This window comes from Mobula hypostoma, chromosome 20 (assembly GCF_963921235.1).
Source record: "Mobula hypostoma chromosome 20, sMobHyp1.1, whole genome shotgun sequence".
NCBI classification, from domain to species: domain Eukaryota; kingdom Metazoa; phylum Chordata; class Chondrichthyes; order Myliobatiformes; family Myliobatidae; genus Mobula; species Mobula hypostoma.
This window is the reverse complement of record NC_086116.1, coordinates 50,172,020-50,195,407: the sequence shown is the minus strand read 5'-3', so window position 1 is coordinate 50,195,407 and position 23,388 is coordinate 50,172,020. Positions and strand designations below refer to the sequence as shown.

The 23,388-nt window shown below is 39.3% G+C and overlaps 2 protein-coding genes across 6 annotated transcripts in view; one reads left to right on the top strand and one right to left on the bottom strand.

Annotated features, from left to right (window-relative positions):
• pus7 (pseudouridine synthase 7) overlaps nucleotides 1–12,352 on the bottom strand; it is a 64,120-nt gene extending 51,768 nt beyond the window's left edge. The window contains exons 1-5 of the mRNA XM_063072169.1: nucleotides 12,291–12,352; nucleotides 8,681–9,181; nucleotides 7,770–7,857; nucleotides 6,747–6,848; nucleotides 1,720–1,864 (exon numbers count right to left, since the gene is read on the bottom strand). Coding sequence (XP_062928239.1) covers nucleotides 1,720–1,864; nucleotides 6,747–6,848; nucleotides 7,770–7,857; nucleotides 8,681–9,181; nucleotides 12,291–12,298 — 844 coding nt within the window. The 5' untranslated portion in view covers nucleotides 12,299–12,352. The remainder of the gene's footprint in view (nucleotides 1–1,719; nucleotides 1,865–6,746; nucleotides 6,849–7,769; nucleotides 7,858–8,680; nucleotides 9,182–12,290) is intronic.
• A 1,104-nt stretch (nucleotides 12,353–13,456) lies between these two features.
• LOC134359513 (SRSF protein kinase 2-like) overlaps nucleotides 13,457–23,388 on the top strand; it is a 230,446-nt gene continuing 220,514 nt past the window's right edge. For 3 of the 5 annotated variants that reach the window (XM_063072869.1, XM_063072866.1, XM_063072868.1), the window contains exons 1-2: nucleotides 13,457–14,315; nucleotides 19,465–19,589. In XM_063072869.1, the coding sequence (XP_062928939.1) occupies nucleotides 19,485–19,589 (105 nt within the window). In that variant the 5' untranslated portion in view covers nucleotides 13,457–14,315; nucleotides 19,465–19,484. Of the gene's footprint in view, nucleotides 14,316–19,464; nucleotides 19,590–23,388 lie in introns of those variants that run through there. The other 2 variants (XM_063072867.1, XM_063072874.1) reach the window with 2 other exon arrangements.

Here is a 23,388-nt window from a genome sequence, read left to right as displayed (position 1 = left end):
TGATCCTCGTAAACTTCACAAGACATCTCCGAATGATGGGAAAGGAATTAAAAGGATAATTTGCCAACTCAATAGCTCTTGATTTCACATGTAAATCTTCTACTATTTCATATTCTGTACTCATTAATATTTCTGACCAACAGCTTTATAATCTTCTTTTAGGAAGCTGCTTAACACCATTGTTAGCAAATAACCACTACAGCAACTCTCAGTTAAATGAATACCGCCAGGACAAATAAAAGCATTTTGTTTAATTTTTAACTGAAGCCACCCTGAATGACATTTTTCATATTAAATTCCATGCCCCAGGTACTGTTCTTCGGTGACTGGTTATTTACAATAACATACAAGGCAATCATTTGACCAATTAGGTCCATGCCAGTTTCTAGCAGAGCAATGCCTTTAATCCCTTTCCCTCTCTTACTTTCCCATTAACTTGCATCTTACTCTGTCTGACTACCTCTCGGAGTAATAGCTAATGTTAGTGGGGCAGCAGCACTAACATTTGTGCCACTGTGTCACACAGACCTTCTTCAGACAACCTGGCTGTCAATACTCCCAAATATACTTCAATTTAAAATCCTATGATCAAGTTCAAAGAACTAATTAATTACGCAACTTTGTCCGGCTCGTATTTATGGATTTATTCAGCAACATATTAGGCATTAACTATATGACCATTTCATCATCACTGTATCCTCAACAAGAAAAAAATTAATTAGCTTCATTCTACCAATTTCCGAAATGTATTTATCCAATATAGCTTTAGGATCATTTCCACATGTTCAGAAACTTCAAAGGACAAAGGTATGCCGTTAATTCCAGTTTTCACAAAAGCACCACTCTGCAACTCCCTTAAAGACAGCACAATTAAGTTGCAAGAACTAGCTTGACAATCAACTATAATTGTAGAATATACACTGGACACAAATTCATAGAAGAGAAATGCACAGTTCCACTCTACTGATAGGAGTTCAGTTTTATCTTTCTGTCACATATATAAGACTAAAAAGGCTAAAGTCAAATTACTTTCAACAAACCATAAGTGACTCACTTGGATATGCAATTTGAAACAAAGGTTGTCATTCCAGAGCCTTCAGGGTGCATTTTATATTAAAAGCCAAACTCAGAACTAAATATTGTCTCTTCAGGACTGCAGGAACTACAGCTTGCCTGAGCTGATGCACATGTTCCACTATTTTTTTTATATTGGAGATTCTATGTGCAAGGCCCTGTCAATATTTAGCATTTAGGTTTTTGCTTAAAAGTAGGAAAAGTAGATTTGCAAATACATCATGTCTTCACCAGGGATATGATATATTCTTTGAAAACATATACATGCATTATCATGAGAACAAATACATGCACGTTACATGCAAAAGCAGTTAAAGATATTTAGCAGCTTGGATTCTAGCAAAATTAAGGAACCTGCAATGCATTACAAGATGCAGCATAAATGTTATCTCAAGATTGAACAAAAACATTCCATTAATGTTCAAAATATATTGTTGAAAAGCATCCAATAAAATAAAAACTCAGTGACAGATGTGTAATAGTCCTAGTTAGCAAATCATGTTCACAATACAAAGACAAAATTAATGTTTAAGGCAAATATATTTTGGACATCACTTGTTTCAATTACTTCAGATTTCCCAAAAGTGATGTTTCTATTTCTCCTCCAGGCAAATCCATTAAGATCCATCACAGCATAAAACTTACTTGCCAGTGCCGTCTTCCCAGCAACATGATAAGCTACAATGAATTTCTTTCCATCTCTTTCTTCGGTTTTAGTCTCAAGTCCTGGAAAGAGACTCTTCACTGCCTGATGAATAACTGTTCTTTTTTCTTTAGTATCTTCAACAACCTATTCATAAAGATCTTTGATATTTTAAGAGTAAGAGAATGTAAAACAATTTTTAAAAAAGGCTCCATTGTACCTCCTTATAGTAAAAACAACAATCATTTTCTGCACTGGTACTTGGGAATAAGACTTCAGCATGTGTGTAAGAAATCACTGACTCATCCACATTGCCACTTGTACCTACTCTGTCATTTAATGAGATCATGATAATCTTCTACGTCAATAACAATTCCCGCACTACCATCTTAAATATCCAAAAATCTATTTGCAACTAATGAAGAAGTTTTTTTCTATCCCAAATTGCTGACTATTTATTTTGAGAAGGCCAGGCATGGGAACACCTCTTCCAAAGAAGCATCATCCCTGCAGATTCACGATCTGTATCAGAAATCATTCTGGGGAATCTCTGCTGTTCTCCTCTCGGATGAGTGTATTCTAACTCTGAGTTAAGGAAATGAGGCCTGTGTATACTATTCCATGTGCAGTCTCTCCAGGGCCCTATTAAATTGCTCATACACTCAAATCCTTTTGCAATAAAGACCAATATACAATGTTCAACTTGCTTTCCTAACTACTTCCTGTCATCTCCACGTTAACATCCTCAAATTCATAAGGACATCTAGAACCCTCCAGAGACCAAAAACATTTGATCTCTCTCATTTAAAAATATTATGCCCTTTTAACTTTTTTCTGCTAAAGTGGATGATTTCATACTTTTCCATATTATATGTCATCTGTCATGTCCTCAACCATTTATGTACACTTCCTGATGCCCCTCTGCGTCGTCCATGTAAGCCAGAATGGCACCCAGCTTGAATCATAAGCATACTTGGATAGATTAAACTTGGTACCCTCATTTAAATCATTGATTCGTAAGGCCAGTGATGTTGTGGGGATGGAACTGGACTCTCTCACGGTGGTGTCTGAAAAGAGGATGCTGTCTAAGTTGCATGCCATCTTGGACAATGTCTCCCATCCACTACATAATGTACTGGGTGGGCACAGGAGTACATTCAGCCAGGGACTCATTCTTCCGAGATACAACACTGAGCGTCATAGGAAGTCATTCCTGCCTGTGGTATCAAACATTACAACTCCTCCCTTGGAGGGTCAGACACCCTGAGCCAACAGGCTGGTCCTGGACTTATTTCATAATTTACTGGCATAATTTACATATTACTATTTAACTATTTATGGTTCTATTACTATTCATTATTGATGGTGCAACTGTAACGAAAACTAATTTCCCCCGGGATCAATAAAGTATGACTATGACTATTGATACAGACCTGAGAGTAACTGGAACTCCTGTGCCTATCCCTGAGACATCTTACTAATTACATCCTTCTAACTCAAAATATGGCCTTTTCATTGTAGTGTATCTTTTGTGGCCACTAATCAATTCTTAATGTACGCCAGTATATATCCTGTGTCAAAATCTTGATTAATAGCCACTTGTGCAGGACCTTTTCTGAGGTCCTCCAAAGATCCAAATATACCAGATCAACCAATTAATTCCCCTTTATCTAATCTGACAGTTACTTCCTCACAAAACTCCAAAAGAATTGTCAAATATTATTTCCCTTTTGTAAATCCACCTTGACTCCAATATTGTTATTTTCTCAGCATTTGATTCTTAACAATAAAATGAATCATTTTCCAAAATAACTTGTGGTTAACTAGTCTAACTCTACTCCCCATCTTTTTTTTCTCCAGTCCTGCTGAAGGGTCTCAGCCCAAAATGTGAACTGTACTCTTTTCCAGCATCTGCAGATTTTCTCTTGTTTGTTAACTGGTCTAAGTTCTGTTGTTTTCTTTCCTTTTTTCATATATAGTGGGATTACATTTGCAACTTTTCAAACAGTGGGAACTATTTTAGAATCTAGGGAATTCTGGAAGATGACAACCAGTACATCAACTATTTCCAGTTCAAAATCTTGGGATGCAAGACCTTCAGCACTAAGAAATTATCAGTTTTCAGTCATATTCACCGCTTCCATTTTGTTTTAAACTAACAATAACATCTTTCAGCTCCCCAATGTCTCGAGATCACATGGTCTCCACCATTGCCAAGAGATTGTTTGTAGAGGCAAAATATGTTTTAATTTCTCTGCCATTCCCTAATATTACTTCTCCAGTCACAGACAATAAAAAACTGTTTTTATTGTGACTTAAAAGAATATATATTTGTTGTAAACTGATTCTAATAAAGTTCTAACATATTTTATTAAAGACAATGGATGAGCTTAACACCTTTAGAATTTTCCAGGAGATTTTTAAACAATAAAGTTATGCAAGCAATTATACAGTTTTGATTAATATTTTAAAGATAAAGGGAAAAACACAATGAAAGATATATTAGATTGCAATAAATGGTAAAACAAGAAAAGTGAACCAGAGAAAACAAACCTAACAGCAAAACAGCAACCCTTCCATTGATCAGTCATCTTGCCTCTTGCTACAATTGAATTCATACTTTGTTCATGCAGACCACACATGAAGAAACAGACAATTGGTGTTGAGTAAACATGGAGAAAATTATTATTTTTGATGGTAATGATGTCAAATTTAGCTGTTAACAACAAAGGCAAACTTACATAATCACACTGTGCCCAAGTCTGAGCATAGCTGACCAGCAAGTACCATGTTGTCTAGTTCTATTGATTGAGTGACTGATTGATTTAGAGATGCGGCGTTGAACATGCCTTTCCAACCCAATGAGCTGCGCCACCTAGCAACCCACTGATTTAACACTAGCCTAATCACAGGACAATTTACACTGACCACTTAACCTACTAACTGGTACATCTTTGGACTGTGGGAGAAAACCAGAGCACCCAGAGGAAACCCACCGTTCATGGGGAGAACGTACAACCTTTTACAGACAGCGCTGGAATTGAACTCCGAACTCTGATGCCGTGAGCTGTAATAGTGTCTTGCCAACCACGATGCTAAGTGAACCTATTGCTTCTTTTGCTTAATGGGCTATATCACACCACATGACAGTCCTTGCTTCCAAACGAAACTACTGCTGTGATCTTATGATACCTCAGGAAACACTGGGATTTCCATGCATGGAACACATGACTGTTCCCTACACAGCTGGCCTCATTTGAGCAGGATATCAAGCATAGAAGTTGGAAACATGTTATATTTGTGTAAAATTTTGGTGGAGTCACATTTGGATTATTTTGTGCAGTGTATAGCAAAGAAGTAGAGACTTGGGAAATGGTACAATAAAGTTTCACCAGCATGTTGCCTCAATTGAATTGTGTTAGCTGTTAGGAAGTTAAGATTGTTTTAATTTTCTGAGATTTATGGAAGGTTTTATTAAACTGGAAAATAGCAAATGTAACAACTTTACTCAAAAAGGAGAAACATAGAAAGAAGGAAACTATTCTTCAGTTAGCTTAACAACTGTCATTGGGAAAAAGTCAGAAACCATCATCACACACATTACGACTGGACACCTAAAAAACTCCCAAGATAAAAGTCTGCGTATGGTTTTATGAAAGGGAAATCATATTTACCAATTTATTGGACTTTTATGAATAAATAACACTGTACTATGATTCTCGTGGATATACTTTTGTGGTTTCAAGAGGCATCTGATAAGGTGCTGCAAAGGGAACTGGTAATACATGCAGGGAGATTACACCAGTTATAAAAAAAACATTGAATTGACCAAGTTTGGAGTTTAGTTTACAGTATTGCTCTCCTTATTTAAGGAAGGGGTGTTTACCGTATTTACCTCTTAATTTAAGGCAAGAAGTTTCTGAGTTGGAAGTTACGAAAAGGTTTACTGGATGGTATTTGGAATGAAAACAGAAATTGGTACAAACATTCAGCAAGGCCAGGATACAGAACCAGGATCAATGCTACCGGCTAAAGACCTTTTATTAGAACAATCTTCACCTGAAACATTGACACTGTTTCTCTTTCCACAGATGCCATCCTTCCTGCTGAGTGGCTCTATGTTTACTTTTTTAAAAATAAATCAGTCTTCCATCTGCTGTAGGTTTTCATTTTCCAATCTAGAACCAGAGGGTCATCATTTAAAAATAAGTTACCCATTTTAGACAAAAATGAAGTGAAAGTTTCTGAAGGTCATGAGTCTCTAGAACTCATTTCCTCAAAGGCAACAGAATCGGCATCCTTAATAAGGTTACAGAGAGATACTTAAGAGTACGGAAATAAAAGGTTTTCATTGGTAATGGGAATGCCGAGCTGAAGTTACAATCAGAAGAGCTATCAACCTTATTAAATAGTAGAGCAGGCATGAGAAACCAAGTAGCTACTCCATAGCTCCACTTAGTTAATCCATAGCTTAATATGATCTCTCTGCATTTTGCCTGTTTAGTTTTCCTTCACTTTATCAACTTCTAACAATCCTTGAATATAATCGCATTGCAGCAACATTTTCTGAAACAACTATTTAAAAAATAGTAATCTTTTGATCTATATTCTTTCAGATATAAGGATAGAATCAAAACATGGACCAAAAAAATTAAAGAGTTTACAAATTAATATGTGAGAGGTTTGCTGCCTTCTCTTTCCTATGACTGAGTAGGCTGGATGTGAAGGGTGAACATGTTCTTATCTGTGGGAGAATCCAAGAACACAAAGGTATAAATAAATCCAACCCACATACAGGAGGCATTTTCTTCAGGGAACTGAGATGTGAAATAAAATTCCACAGGAAATATTTGAAGCAAATGTGTTTTCTTTTGAATGAAAGTTAAATAAGTAGGAAAAGGACCAGAAGATTATGAAATACTGCAAAATGTCAATGCAAAGTGAGATGTGTAAATTTTTGACACAAGCATAAAACAGTTGACTGAATAGCCCATATTTCCTTTAATTCTGAAATAACGTACGTACATACCTCAATCAACACAGAATCTTCCTTATTTTTAAAAAGCTGAAGATTTTCCAAACGTTCTTTATCTTGAGTTGATAATACTGAAAAAATATCATCTGAAGATTCCTGAAAGATTATTAAAGATGTCACAGAATAATTTATATAACCATAATTTACCCTACAATCTACAGAAAGAAGAGAACCACTGAAAATAAGGAAATAAAATAGGAATGTCTCTTGCTCAGCATCTAATTTCTTCTAAGATTCCTCATGGTTTGCTGCTTCTGTGACTAACTGGATCTTGGGGTCCAAGTCCACAGATCCCTCAAAGTTGCTGTGCAAGTTGCGAGTAGTTAAGGCGTATGGGGCGTTGCCGTTCATTAGCTGGGCAACTGAGTTCAAGAGCCACAAAGTAATTTTGCAGCTTTATAAAACCCTGGTTAGATCACACAAGAGTATGGTGTTCAGTTCTGGTCACCTCATTTAGGAAGGATGTGGAAGCTTTGGCGGGGTACAGAGGAGATTTACCAGGAAGCTGCCTGGATCACAGAACACATCTTATGAGGAAAGGTTAGCAAGCTATAGCTTTTCTTTAAGGAGTAGAGTGTAAGAGGTGACTTGTCTAAGATTATAAAAGGGATAGACAGAGTGGACAGCCAGTATCTTTTTCCCCAGATCAACAACGACAGAACATCCTTATAAGGTGAGTGGAGGAAAGTTTCGGGGAGATGTCACAAAAAGGTTTATTTTGCACAAAGTGCCTGGGATGATGGTGATAGAGGCTGACATGAGGGACAATTAAGAGACTCTGAGAAAAGCACATTGATGAAAGAAAACTGAAGGGTTAAGGGCTATGTAGGAAGGAGACTTGGAGCAGGTTTATACAGGTTGGCACAACATCATGGGCTGAAGAGCCTGTACTGTGCTGTAGTGATTAGTATTACAAATTAGCAGGTAAACAAACTTATCAGTGCACTCAGCATCCTCTTGTGCACATTCACTAATTATCACTGTTGAAATCCGATGCCTGGGCTGAAAAGTCCTTACCTCATCATCATCATCAGGTACAGATAAATCATCCAGAACAACTGTCTTTCCTTCCTTGTTTATTTCATGCACAACAAAATCTGAATACCTATAAGATAAAAGCGCAAAGTAGTTCAAAATAAAATTCAATTTTACTGACTTCCTTTGAAGATTCTCTTCATTATGATGAGTTGCATCCTTTTTCAATTAGACAGGAAATGGAAATGTTCAGATGCTCACTTAACAAATTGTACGAGGTCAGGAGTTTTTTTGAGGCTTTAGTGAGTGCACAAAGACACGTTCTGAAGTCAAAAACCAAAAACAATCGTATTGTTCTACCATAACATGAATAAAATATAAACATGGATAAGAATTACTATATATTGACTTAATATGAAATAATTCCCCCAAGCAGCATCCACATTGAATTAACAGAAATAGATTATATAATTGTTATACAATGCACTTTGGACATATAATGAAAATTAATTGATAAAGAGTTTATCCATACTGAAAAGCAAAAGGGCATAGACTACATCTTATTCACACCTGGCTAAATTAACTGTTATCCGGTGAGTTCTCTTTAAAACTACAACTAGTTTGAGAATTATTCTGGAAGCAAATCTTCTAGCCCTGAACCACATACAAATATTGTAATGGAGTCATGCAAATAACAAAAGCTACTTTCTACTCAACATTAAAATCAGAATTTAGAATTTTAGAGATTAAAAAATCATCAAAATGTTTATTATTATATAACTTCAACTAAGTATGGGCAATAACAAGTTAGTTGGTGAATGGACATTTAAACAAATTTTAAAAAGCAAAGTGACAGTAATTTTATGCAAAATATATGCTGAATTTGCTGTTTACTCAATTTAATTTCCCCTTAGTTAAACTTCATCTCTATTTAGTCCTATGGTTAGTTTTACCTTTCCTTCAAAATTCCTGAGAAACCTTCGTGTGTGCTCACAAACTTGATGATTCCAACATCCTGCTCAACTAAGCCATGTTTCATCATGTCAGCAAAGCTGTCTCCATCGCCTTCTTCATCCTCCTGAAGTACACCATCATCTGTTTCTTCCACGGCTTCTTTTTCATCATTCTCATCTTTTCTGGAAGACAAAGCCTGCAAGCCACTTTCAATTCCTTCAGTGCGTTTAGACACAACAGACTGATGAAGAGATGCACTAGGTTCTGAAAGTTTGGTCCTTTTATGATATTCTTGCTCAGTCTGCTCATCCACATGATCTGGGCAAGGACGTTTTGTGGAAAGATTAGTTGGCTCCTCCTCTTCCATGTTGCTGAACAATGTAGACAGAAGTTTACTTTCCTCAAAGGCAGTCCATACTTTTCTTGACTGACAGACTTTCAGAGGCACATGACAGAAACCATTTCTAATAATTTGACAGAAAGGGGAAATCCTAAAGAAACTAAAAATAAAAAAAACATATTATATTAAGCAACAAGAATATAAATATTTTCCTGACTTAAAGTGGGTAAGAGTTATGTCTTCTCTAGAAAATATCCATTACAGTCACTTCAGATTGCATAGAGATTTAAAAAAAATACACAGGGGAACTTAGCACTTCCTTTCTAGTTTTATTTCGCTGATACACCTTCCGCATTTTAGTAGCAACAATTGCAGATTTTATGGGCTACTGGATGTTATTCCTAATAATACCCCACACACTTTTATTTTACTTTTTTAAAAGTATATAGACAGTGAATTTTCCAGTGATGAAACATATAAATTCTCCAGTTCACAAATCTACTCACATTCCTGACACCTTGTGTTCCAGATTCTAACACTGGTTCTGGCCACATACCCTGCCCACATTCCAGACTCCAACTTTGATCTACACCATGCTTGCACTCTGATGAATGAGGCAGATTTTGAACTGTCAGGATTTCCATAAAACCAGATGCTGTTAATCAAAGTTTTACAGTATTTCCACCTTATTCCTCAACAGCAGCATTGTATTATCTTATGCAGGAGCTGAAGTCAGCCAGTGCTTCCAAACCTGATTCACCTTTCAAAAGATCATGACTGCTTGACAGAGCTTAACCTGGACAAGTGAGAGACTTTGGGAGGTCAACTGTAAGGAGAACAGACACAGTAAATGGCAGAACCCCAAGGAGAACTGATGTACAAAGGGATCTTAGGGTGCAAATCCAGAATAAAGGTCAAAGGCAAGTTTACAGATACACATATGCACGGGTTCAATGAATAACTTACTCGCAGCATAATAGGTATAGAACACTGGATGCACAAGAGAAACATGAAATTATACACCATTTTACACTTCAAGCTCCCTCAAAGTGGCAACACAAATTGATAATGTGATGTAGAAGGCACTTGCCTTAGACGGTCAGGGTGCTGAGTCTAAATGTTGGGAAGTTATGTTGCAGCTAAATAAAATTTTGCCTAGAACACATTTGGAGTGTTATATGCAGCTCTATTCACTTCAGTACAGGAAAGGTATAAAGGAGATTCATCAGGATGTTCCCTGAAGTAGGGAGTATTAACTATAAGAAGTTGGACAAACTAGGATTGTTTTCTTTGGATCCTTGGAGACTGAAAGGTGAGGGAGGAGGTTTTGGAGCCAAAAGACCCACACTCAATGATTTAGGAACAGTTTCTTCTCTTCTGCCATTAAGTTTCTGAATGGTCCATGAACAGGACCTCATTATTCTTTTTATTTTGCACTATTTGTGTAACTTATAGATTTTTATGTCTGCACTGTACTATAAGCAACAAACTGCATTTTGTACAAGACAGTGATAATAAATCTTATTCTGATAGGAATTTTCCCTAGGGTGAAAATATCACATAATAGAGGACAGAGCTTTAAGGTGAGAGAAAAATTTTAAAGAGATTTACATACATTTGTTTTAAATATAGGGTGGTAGATGCCAGGAAAATGTTTCCAGAAGAGGTGGTAGAAACAGATATGAGAGTAACGTTTAAGATGCATTTGAGCAGAGAATGAATGGGTGATAGGACATGTGGGAAAATGTGTGGTTTAAATTAACATCATGGTTAGCACATGGTTAGCACATAATCTGTGAGCCAAAGTCCTGTTCCTGTGCTACACCGTTCTATGACTGACAAGTCATAGCACTTACAGCACTTACCTTCTACTTCAACATTATTTACCTGTCTTATCCCAGACCCTTAATTCCTTTATTATCCAAAAATGTGTTACTCTCAGTTTTGAATGAAATCAGTAACTAAGTTCCCAAATGATGTACAAAATATTCATTCCACTGCCTCAAGCATGCTCCCCACCTCCACAAGATTTAGCTGTTTTTCTTTGTCCCTAATCAGTTCCAATATTTTCTCAACCAGATTCTTATTTACTTTAATTCACTGCTACTTCTCTTCCAGTGACCTGCTCTTCTTTCTTCTCCACAGCTACGTCTGCTTCCTTAACAAATGTCTCCAATCTCATCTTATTTCATGTGGATCCAAAATGAGATTCCACCCTCTGCATTTCAAATCCACACATGTTCTCAGGTGTACTCAAACTAGTCATCATTCCCTGTTTGACTGTTCTAGTTGCATTTTGTGATCCACATTTAATGCTGTGTTGACACCAGCATGTCTTGACCCATGTGCGGTAGAATAAACTCACCATCTCAAAGAGCCAGGATCAATGTTGATCTTGGATGCTGTGTCAAACTTGCATGTTCTCCCTGCGAATGAGCAGGTTTCGGTTCTGCTTATTTCTCCCACAGCCCCAAAACACCGCTAATAGACTACTGTAATTTCATTTGAACATATTTTAATTTCATGTATTGCACTCAGTCTTCATGAATCATTTTTCTATATATCAGAGAAACTAGACACTGATACCTCTTCTCTTTGCTATCTGTCACTGTTCCAATGAAGGCTTTTTGCTCGAGGATCAGGACCTTATTTTCTGTCCCGACATATTATTAGTGACTCAACTTAACAACTTCAGATAACCAGCTCTCCAATTTCACATCAGACCAGGTCAATTTTGATATTATTGCAGATAAGGAACCTTATGTTATTGCAGTTTTTAATTCTCATACGATGGACTTCCTTAGAAGCAATATGCAGTATTCCTTATAGGATGCACTTTCCTTGTATGCAAAACTCCACTTTGAAAGGAAAGCATTTCCCATTTTCTGTTTTTCTAGACCATTCTTAGACAACCCATCTGTACTTGTTTCTCAAATCTCCAAAATTAGCACTCTTCCGGCTGCATATTAACAATACTTCTGATACTGCGACACGTCAGCGATTGTAGAGTCCATATATAATTTATAAAGTGTAAAATATGAGGGGAAAAAAGTGGCTTTCACGACACCGCTTAAGCAGTCCTTTTTGACAGTAGATTCAGACCTGACTAGGAATGAAGGCTACAAACTATGCGATTTATAACCAGGCCTCAGCTCATCGCACGATGTCATATTATAAGAAATTCTCTAGGATATCTAATCACCAGTAATGAGGTACCCTGTAGGTCAGAGTACTTGAAAAAGAGCTCCAGTAAATCTCTCCTTACTCACCACAACATGCAGCGGACTGCCGACCCACGCACAGGAAGCACGTGCGGCAGCGCCGACACCGATTCCCCGACCCCCAGCCCGCCCCCTGCGCTTCCTGGTCACTCATTGGCCACTGCCCGGAGACGTCGGCGGAACATCCGGCGTCGCCCTGGGTTCCGGCGGGTTGATCAGGGAGCGCAAGGAGAACGGGAAAAAAGGGAGCAGGAAGAGTGGGGATTGGGGAGAGAAGGGTGTTGCAGCAAAAGGACTGAGCCTGTTGCTGCCGGTCGGGGGCGGGTAGAGAAGGCAGAAAGCGACAGAGGAAGGCGAGTGGCAGAAACGGGGGGAAAAAAATAAGCAGTCGATTCAGGATTGCAGTGGCTTGTCGTCCAGTGATAAGGCAGTATACAGGATTTAAATAAAATAAGGAAGGAAGAGTCGAAGGTTTTGAACGTGGATCTGTTTCTGATATCAATCTAATTAGATTACCTAAAGATTTGAAAAGAACGCATTTGTTGAAATTGTTTTCAGAAATCCTTTTAAGAATTGGGACATTCTTAGTACTTTGTAAATATAGTAAGCAATGCGAGAAAGCTTTTTGGGGTTAAAAGCTGTAGCAGGTAGAAAAGTAACACTAAGGAATTATATTGAATGTTCAAGCAACACATAAAAGTTGCTGGTGAATGCAGCAGGCTAGGCAGCATCTATAGGAAGAGGTGCAGTCGACGTTTCAGGCCGAGACCCTTCGTCAGGACTAACTGAAGGAAGAGTGAGTAAGGGATTTGAAAGGGGGAGGGGGAGGGGGAGATCCAAAATGATAGGAGAAGACGGGAGGGGGAGGGATAGAGCCGAGAGCTGGACAGGTGATAGGCAAAAGGGGATACGAGAGGATCATGGGACAGGAGGTCCGGGAAGAAAGACGGGGGGGGGGGGACCCAGAGGATGGGCAAGGCGTATATTCAGAGGGACAGACCTGTCCCATGATCCTCTCATATCCCCTTTTGCCTATCACCTGTCCAGCTCTTGGCTCTATCCCTTCCCCCTCCTGTCTTCTCCTATCATTTTGGATCTCCCCCTCCCCCTCCAACTTTCAAATCCCTTACTCACTCTTCCTTCAGTTAGTCCTGACGAAGGGTCTTGGCCTGAAACGTCAACTGCACCTCTTCCTAGAGATGCTGCCTGGCCTGCTGCGTTCACCAGCAACTTTTATGTGTGTTGCTTGAATTTCCAGCATCTGCAGAATTCCTGTTGTTTATATTGAATGTTGGTGGCTTTGGGGAGTAATCTCTGGAGTCCCCCTAGATATATCCATTGAACAAGTTGAAAATAATTTAGCCGAGTGAAAAGTTGTGGATTCTAAATGTTTAAAAGTGTTTTGCGGTGGAGTAAGAACAGATAGCTTATCGCTGTTGATTAAATTTGATGGGAAAAGGTTTGGCGGATAGGATGCAGTTAGGTTATATGGTTCCAGTTTTTGTGCTGCCCCCTCTGAGATGCCTTCAATACCAGAAGTTTGGCTTATGTAGCAACTGTGTAAGGGTAAAAAAAAACCAGTGTGGTAGGTCTGGTGGAAAATATGATTTTGGCAATTGTGGAGAAGGTGTTAGGTTAATATGTAACACTTACAGAGGAGAACATAATTCTGCTTATGCAGGGTGTACAATAAACTTGTGAAAGTGCAGTATGTTCAAATGGAAATGAGCATATCTTATGCAGAGGCTCTGCAGAAAGTGTCAAAGGGACCTGTTAATATAAGGAAAACAGATTAAAGATGATGTGTAAAGTGCATGATTGTATAACAAAGGATTATTTGTTGATAAATTAAAATTTGTCACTTGGCAGATGTGGTAAATTGTACAGCACAACTAAAAGTAGGACAGAAAAAGAATAAAATTATATAAAAAGCTGTAGAAAAACATCTAGAGATGAAAGACTTAAATCTAGACCAGAATCAGGTTTATTATCACTGGCATTTGTTGTGAAATTTGTTAACTTTGCAGCAACTGTTCAATATGATACATGAAGAAAAAAAGTAAATCAATTACAGTAAGTATGTATGTATATTAAATGGATTAAAATAGTGCAAAAGCAGAAATACCTGTATATATTTTTTTTAAGTGCGGTAGTATTCATGGGTTGAATGCCCATTTAGGAGTCATATAGCAGAGGGGAAGAGGCTGTTTCTGAATCATTGAGTGTGTGCTTTCAGGCTTCTGTAGCTCTTTCCTGATGGTAACAATGGGAAAAGGGCATGCCCCGGGTGATGGGGGTCTTTAATAATGTATAACACCTTTCTGAGGCACCACTCCCTGAAGATGTCTTCAGTACTACAGAGGCTCGTACCAAACATGGAGCTGTCTAATTTTTCAACTTTCTGTAGCTTCTCTCAGTCCTGTGCACTAGCTCCCCCACCCCCACACTCACAGTACCAGACAGAAATGCAGCCTGTCGGAATGCTTTCCATGGTACATCTATAGAAGTTTTCGAGTGTTTCAGATAACAAATCAAATACTAAATCGCTTCAAACTCCTGGTAAATAATGTTCAGACTTCAAAAGAATGTTTTTCTAATCTTACAATGGAATGCTAGAAGCTTGTTAGCTAATAGTCAAGAATTTAAGAAATTTACTGAAGATTTACCAAATAAACCTGATGTTATATGTGTTCAGGAAGCTTGGTTGAAACTTTGTCTAAGTTAATACAAGGTTATGTTGATAAGAGACACGATTGGAACATGGATAATGGAGGAGGAGCGGCTACCTTTGACAAAAATGAGATGGCATATAGAGTTACGGAAATTGGGGTTGTCATGAGTCAATTGTGGTTGGAAATTTGTGAAGGAGCGGAATAAAACTTTTAGGAAAGTTAGGCAGTTTTATGCCTATTCATCTTCCAAAATGGCTCAAGCTACAGTTAGAAAAGTAGTGAGAAGGGTACAGAAAATTTATTGGAGAATGTGCTGTGATAGCTTTGGAAAAGAAATACAGGTAAGGGAAGTTTGGAGGTTTGGTACAGAAAATGGGAGGAGTCAAAACTTGAGGCACTACTGGTTTTGTATAGTGAGGAAAAGGGTGCAGTTACTAACTCTGAAAAAGCAGGATTATTAGCAAACACACGTCAGTTATAGAGAAGCAGTTTTGGGAAGCAATCCTCAAATTGCTGACCAAAAAAAAGAATACGACCATAAGATATAGGAGCAGAAGTAGGCCATTCGGCCCATCGAGTCTGCTCTGCCATTCAATCATGGGCTGATCCAATTCTTCCAGTCATCCCCACTCCCCTGCCTTCTCCCCATACCCCTTGATGCCCTGGCTAATCAAGAACCTATCTATCTCTACCTTAAATGCACCCAATGACTTGGCCTCCACAGCTGGTTGTGGCGACAAATTCCACAGATTTACCACCCTCTGACTAAAGTAATTTCTCCACATCTCTGTTCTAAATGGACGTTCTTCATTCGTGAAGTCATGCCCTCTTGTCCTGGACTCACCTACCATTGGAAATAACTTTGCCATATCTAATCTGTTCAGGCCTTTTAACATTTGGAATATTTCTATGAGATACCCCTCATTCTCCTGAACTCCAAGGAATACAGCCCAAGGGCTGCCAGACGTTCCTCATACAGTAATCCTTTCATTCCTGGAATCATTCTTGTGATTCTTTTCTGAACCCTCTCCAATGTTAGTGTATGCTTTCTAAAATAGGGAGCCCAGAAGTGCACAGAATACTCTTAAGTGTGGTCTCACAAGTGCCTTATAGAGCCTCAACATCACATCCCTGCTCTTATATTCTATACTCTAGAAATGAATGCCAACATTGCATTTGTCTTCTTCACCACCAACTCAACCTGGAGGTTAATCTTTAGGGTATCTTGCACAAGAACTCCCAAATCCCTTTGCTTCTCTGCATTTTGAATGCCCTCCTCATCTAAATGATTGTCTGCCTGTTTATTTCTTCTACCAAAGTGCATGACCATACACTTTCTGACATTGTATTTCATTTGCCACTTCCCCTAAACTATCTGAGTTTCTCTGCAGGCTCTGTATCCTCAACACTATCTGCTCCTCCCCCAATCTTTGTATAATCAGCAAATTTAGCCACAAATCCATTAATCCCATATTCCAAATCATTAACATACTGTACATCGTAAAAAGCAGCGGTCCCAACACCGACCCCTGTGGAACTCCGCTGGTAACCAGCAGCCAGCCAGAATAGGATCCCTTTATTCCCACTCGCTGTTTTCTGCCGACCAGCCAATTCTCCACCCATGCTAGTAACTCCCCTGTAATTCCATGGGCTTTTATCTTGCTAAGCAGCCTCAAGTGTGGCACCTTGTCAAAGGCCTTCTGAAAATCCAAGTACACCACATCTACTGCATCTCCTTTGTCTACCCTGCTTGTAATTAACTCAAAAAATGTAGTAGGTTAGTCAGGCAGGATTTTCCTTTCAGGAAACCATGCTGGCTTTGGTCTATCTTATCATGTGCCTCCAGGTATTCCATAATCTCATCCCTAACAATCATTTCCAACAACTTCCAAATCACTGATGTCAGGCTAACAGGTCTGTAGTTTCCTCTCTGCTACCTCCCACCCTGCTTGAATAGTGGAGTAACATTTGCAATTTTCTAGTCATCCGGTACAACGTCAGAATCTATTCATTCTTGAAAGATCATTGTTAATGCCTCAGCAATCTCTCCAGCTACTTCCTTCAGAACCCGAGGGTGCATTCCATCAGGTCCAGGAGATTTATGCACCCTCAGACGAGTAAGCTTCCTAAGCACCTTCTCAGTCATAATTTTCATTGCACATACTTCACTTCCCTGACAGTCTTGAATGTCCAGTATACTGCAGATGTCTTCCACTGTGAAGACTGATGCAAAATCTGTATTCAGTTCCTCTGCCATCTCTGTGTCTCCCATTGCAATATCTCCAGCATCATTTTCTATTGGTCCTACATCTACCCTCAACTCTCTTTTACCCTTTATGTACTTAAAAAAGCTTTTAGTATCTTTGATATTAGTCGCCAGCTTCCTTTCATAATTCATTTTTTCCTTCCGAATGACCTTCTTAATTTCCTTCTGCAAGTCTTTATAAGCTTCCCAATCCTCTACCTTCCCACTGGCTTTGGCTTCCTTGTATGCCTTCTCTTTTGCTTTAACTTTGACTTTGGTTTTGACTTCACTTGTCAGCCTCAGTAGTGTCCTTCTTCCATTTGAAAATTTCTTCTTATTTGGATTATATCTGTCTTGCACTTCCCTCATTTTTTTGCAGAAATTCCAGCCATTGCTGCTTTACTGTCCTTCCTACTAGTGTTTCTTTCCAGTCAACCTTGGCCAGTTCCCCTCTCATGCTATTGTAATTTCCTTTATTCCACTGAAATACTGGCACATTGGAATTTAGTTACTCCTTTTCTAATTTCAAAGTGAACCCGATCATATTGTGATCACTGTTCCCTAAGGGTTCCTTAACCTCAATCTCCCTTATCACCTCTGGATCATTGCACAACACCCAATCCAGCACAGCTGATCCCCTAGTGGGCTCAACAACAAGCTGTTCTAAAAAGCCATCCCTTAGACATTCTACAAATTCTCTCTCTTAGGTCCAGTACTGGCCTGGTTTTCCCAATCCACTTTCATGTTAAAATCCCCATTGATTATCATGACATTGCCCTTCTGACACACCTTTTCTACCTCCTGCTGTAATTTGAAATCCACATCCCAGCTGTTGTTTGGAGGCCTGTATACAACTGCCTTTAGGGTCCTTTTACCCTTGCCACTTCTTAACTCAACCCATAGAGACTCTACACCTTCCAATCCTATGTCATCCCTTTCTAATGATTTAATATTATTTCTTATACACAGGGCCACACCACCCGCTCTGCCTACTAACCTATCTTTCTGATACACCGTATATCCTTGGGCATTCAGCTCCCAATGGCAGCGATCCTTTAGTCAAATTTCAGAGATAGCCACAACGTCATACTTGCCAATCTGCAGCTGATTTCAAGATTGTCCATTTTATTTCTTATGTTATGTGCATTCAAATATAACGTTTTCAGTCCAGTATTTGTTGCTTTATGTTTTAACTGCACCATACCTCCATTGCCCTGTAACTCATCTCACTGGCTGTGATTATGCCATATCTCCTGCCTGTCCTTTCTATCATCTCTGTTGCACACTATCTTTGATTCATTTCAGTTCTCCCCATCCTCAACCCTATCACTCCGGTTCCCATCCCCCGCCAAATTAGCTTAAACCCTCCCGAACAGCTTTATTAAACCTGTCTGCTAGGATATTGCACCCCCTTGGGTTTAGGTATAACCCATCCTTTTTGTACAGGTTGTACCTTCCCCAGAAGATGCCCCAGTGGTCCAGGAACCCGAAGCCCTACACTAGTCTCTCAGCCACGCATTAATATGCCTGATCATGCTACTCTTGTGCTCGTTAGCACGTGGCACAGGCAGCAATCCAGAGATTACTACCCTGGAGGTCCTGTTTTTCAGTTTACTACCTAACTCCCTGAATTCTCTCTTCAGGACGTCCTCCCTCTTCAGGAGTGTTCCAGTTCCTGCTCGGGTGTTCAATTTACATTGTCTGAACTTAAAAAGGGTATTAGTAGTGCTGGTCAGACATCACCAGAGAAAGATGAGCTTTGTTGCGCAGTTATCGGATCCAAAGCTTATGCTGGTTTTGAAGTTCTTAAATACAATATGGGTTGAAGGGTGGCTTCCTGCTTCCGGGAAATTAACGGTTGTTATCACTATATTGAAACCTGGCTTCAATCAGTCCCTTCCGGTTATGGACGTGTTTCCATAACTTCACATGTATGTGAAAACAGAATAATGGAACAAGTGGTTGTGGCAAGTCTTCATTATTTTGTGGAAAGTAGTGGAAAATTAGCTGTATACCAATCTGGATTTCGTAAAGGGAGAATGACCATGGACTTGGTGTTAAGTTTGGAGTCTCATATTTATCAGTTAAGTATCGTGGTACCAGTTTTCTTAGATGTAGAGAAAGCTTCTTATATGGGTACAAGAGTTGCTGCTTAAACTGGAGAAGTCTAATGCTTTTCAGAAAGTCAAATATGCACTTAAATACATAAAGGTGATAGTAATATCCGGACAAACTTTCCGTGTTAATCTGTGTGTGTCCCAAAGATTTCAATTTAGCAACTATATGTTTCATTTGCACCTCACAGGAAATGCATTCAAACAATATATGCTGCACCGTTTCTTGACAAGTGCACTCCCTATAAAAGCTGTATCATACTTGCTAATTTTGATCAAGCAACTATTCAACCCGCTATGTCCAATATGTAAATCCGTAAGTATAACTTCTTGCCTCTTTTAATACCCATCTCCCTGTTGAGTTCCTACCATCTCTGAATTTTATATAAATGCTGTCCTTTCTTTTCTTATCCCAACTTTGTTGCCACAGTGATTGAATAAACCTTTTAATTGTGACTTTCATCTCCCCCGATGCAAAGACACCATTATATGTATGTCCTTAATTTTAAGTGATTGCTTATCCAGAATGTCTTCCACCTTGTTTCTTTAAACCTCAACATGGGCAGGGACCCATAAGAAATACATACACAAGGCGGGACCCAGCAGCCTCAACAGAAGTTGTCCAATCTCAAGAAGAATGCCTGGCCTACAATTTGAAATACCTGTTTTAATATACAGTATATCAAACAAGAACAATCAGACCACAAAAATATGTAATCAGGACATACTACTTTGATCCCTTCCAACCCTAAAATGATAACAACCATCTCAGATGTGAATACTGATACTTTGATAATCTTTTCTTAATATTCAACTGAAACTTTAGAACATAAACAGAAACACCCGAATGACCTCTCCCTGGATCTTTTGAACAGGTATGCAAAAAGCCATAATACCTGCTTTGCAGAAATTGCTGAACTTCCTGTTTCACTGATCTTCATCTTGGTCTTTTTCAAAAGGCTTGACTCAAACACAGGCAAAGAGAAAAATCGAGGAGGAAAAGATACAGTGGGACCATATTCCACATTGAACCACCCAAGATTTTGTGCCCATTTGTTTCCCATCCACCCAAAACTGAATACCTTACGAATGCAGTGCTCCCAACACCTCTACTACAATATTGCCAATATTGAATGCCAACTTTATGTCCTTTCACGCTAATCCAATAAACCATTGCTAACTGTAATCTACGTAGATGTAAAGGTATTTCACCCATTTCTACAAGTTATGCTGAAATTGGGGATGATTTAATAGCAACATAACATAATCCCAATGCTTGAGCTTGAAGTTTACCAAGGGCCTGTAAGAGCACTGGTGATGCTGACCCATAAACAACACATCCATTATCAAAGACTGATCTGATTAGAACCGTATATATTTCTTTAAGTGACCTCTGCCTTACACCTGAGTACATCAAGTGCTTTTTTAAACTTCTTTAAAATTTTATTAACATGCACCTTCCATGTTAGCCTTGTGTCCATCCACATGCCTAGAAACTTTACCACTGACTCTTGTTTAGGAGATTTACCATATAATTTAGGGAAAATTGTGAGCATAATATTCATTTTAGAAAAACAATTAACTTGAGTCCGTACAGCAGAAAATTTAAACCCTCACCAACGTCTCCATTCCTCTACTTCATTAATAGCTGTCTGCATTTTCCTAACAATATAATTTATATTCCTACCTCTCTTACACACTGCACCATCATCAGCATATAGGGATTGGGAAATCTCTGAGCCAACATTTCAGAAAATGCAATTAATCATAATATTAAGGAATGGGCAACACACACTCCACTGTGGAGTCCCATTCTCTATCTCATACTCCTTAGAGAATGTTTTTCCATTTGTATTCGCCTATCCCCAGCTGGAGCTGTAGCTAGGGATGAGGTGGTGGTAAAAGTGAGGAATGGAAGTGGAGATGAGGGATTGAGGTGGGATAGGGAAGAGGAGGTAAGCATTGAAGGATAGGGGTGTGGTACAGTGAGGGATTTTGGGGTGAGGTGATGGGTGTGGAGTGTGAGAATTGACATTAATGGGGTGATGAGTTGAGGAATGAGGTGAGAGAGATGGGGCAAGGCGTGAGCTTGGGTGTGAGATAACGGGGTTAGAGGGTAAGGGGATGAGGTTTGGGTGGGAGGCGATGAGGATTGAGAGGATGAGAGTGCGATTTGGGTTGAAGGAGATGTGGAGGCAAGGAGAGGATGAGGGAATGGAGGTGAAGGGATTGGGCTCGAGGTTGGGGAGATAGGGTTCGAGGTGTGAAGGTACATGAGGGATTATAGGGGAGGGGATGGAGTTGGGTTGATGGAATGGAGGTGACAGGGATTGGTTGAAGGAGATGCAGTTGGGAGTGAAGTAAAGGGATGTAAGGAGTTGGGGGTGAGGGGATAGGGTGAGGGGGTAGGTTTGGAGTGAAGGGATGGGTGAGATTTTGGGGTGAGAGCAAAAGGGGTTAGAGGTGAGGGGTTAAGGGGTGAGAGCTGAGGAGAATGAAAGGTTTAAAGGAATCGGTGGGAGTGAGGGAGTAGGGTTAAGGCAAATGCTGAGGTAGGGGTAGAGGGGTTGGGAATGAAAATGGGGAGATGGTAAGAAGGGGAATGGGATGAGGGTACTGGGGTTGGCATGAGGGGTTTGAGGTTGAGTTTAAGGAAGGAATTGGGTTAAGGAGGGGTTAGGGGTTTTGGGGTGGAGGAGAAAGGTGGGTGGCGTTAGAGGAGAAGGATGTGTGGGTTAGGGGAGGAGGAATAACGTGTGTGGGCTTGTGGGTAGGGTTGGAAGGAGGATTCGGAGTGGGAGGGGGATGTTGAGAAAGTGGTTTGGGAGGTGGGGTATAAGAGTGTGGTGGAGAAAGGCAGTTTGGGGATGGGATGGAGGAGAGGAGGGGTGGGGTGTAAGAGAGGAGTGCGTTGAGGATGGTTTGGGGTGAGGAGGGTGTTTGGGGTTGGGGTAATTTGGTGGAAGTGTAATTTGAGCAAAAGAAGAACCAAGGTGAATGGAATGGTAGAGATGGAGAGGAGTGAGGGGTAAAGATGGGGAAATGGTGGAAAACAAAAAGAGAAATAGAGGGGGGGTATTGGAATAGAGTGGAAGATGAAAGCAGGTGGTAAGGATGGCAGAGATGAGGGGAAACATAAGATATTATGGGAAGCAGGAAGTGTAGAGGAGCAAGGAAGGGTTTTGAGACAAAGGGAACAGGAGAAAGATATAAAGAAGAGTTAGCGGTTAAAGTAGGGAGAAAGTGGATGAGGAAGAAAGGGAGGGATTAGGAGTGTGAGGGAGAAAGGTGGGATGGTGGTGAAGTCAGTAAACACATTATAAAGTTTCTGAATTTCAATCAAGTGCAAGTGGTAGCAGATGGAGGCATAATTTGGATAAGAAAGTAATGGATTTTGTCACAGTTCATAAATAATTAACTCTGGTATTGTGCAGAATAACCACTATAGAGGTGGGGGGAGCCAATTTTTTCTGGAGGAAAAGAAATCCCAGAACAAAAGGGTCAAGGCAGTTCTATCTTGCAATGAATGTGGAAGATGTCAAAGCCTCTCATAAGATTAAAATGTTCTTTAAGAGAAAATAGAATGACTAAGGTTATTGATGAAAATATGCTTGATATTCAGCTGTTCCAATCTATATGATTCACATATTGCTTTGTTGCAAAGATAAGGGCTTTCAAAGGAAGCTGGATAAGCACAAAGGGGAGAATGATCAACAATAATATGTCTATAGCTGGAAGAAACAATTTGGGAGAGCTGTAAATATTTTGAAAGATCAGTTCTGATATCAGTTTGCAATTACAGGCCTGTGAACAATACAGTGCAGATCACGATGAAACTAAACACTGCATTGATCATTAATATGCACACAATGAACACTTGAGCCTAAGTAAATGGATTTCATCTTTCACAAACGGAATGTTAGCAGGAAGTTAAGAAAGCAATGAACAAGTTAATCAGCACATCCTCAATGGACTGAACATGAATGTCTGAATTATTTAACATGGTTTATTTTTATCTAGCATTTGAAGAGAATATTATATATTTGCATTTTTTTATTTAAGAGCATAATTGAGAATGATATTTAAGGAAAGTTTAATTGTGGGGGGGGGGGGGG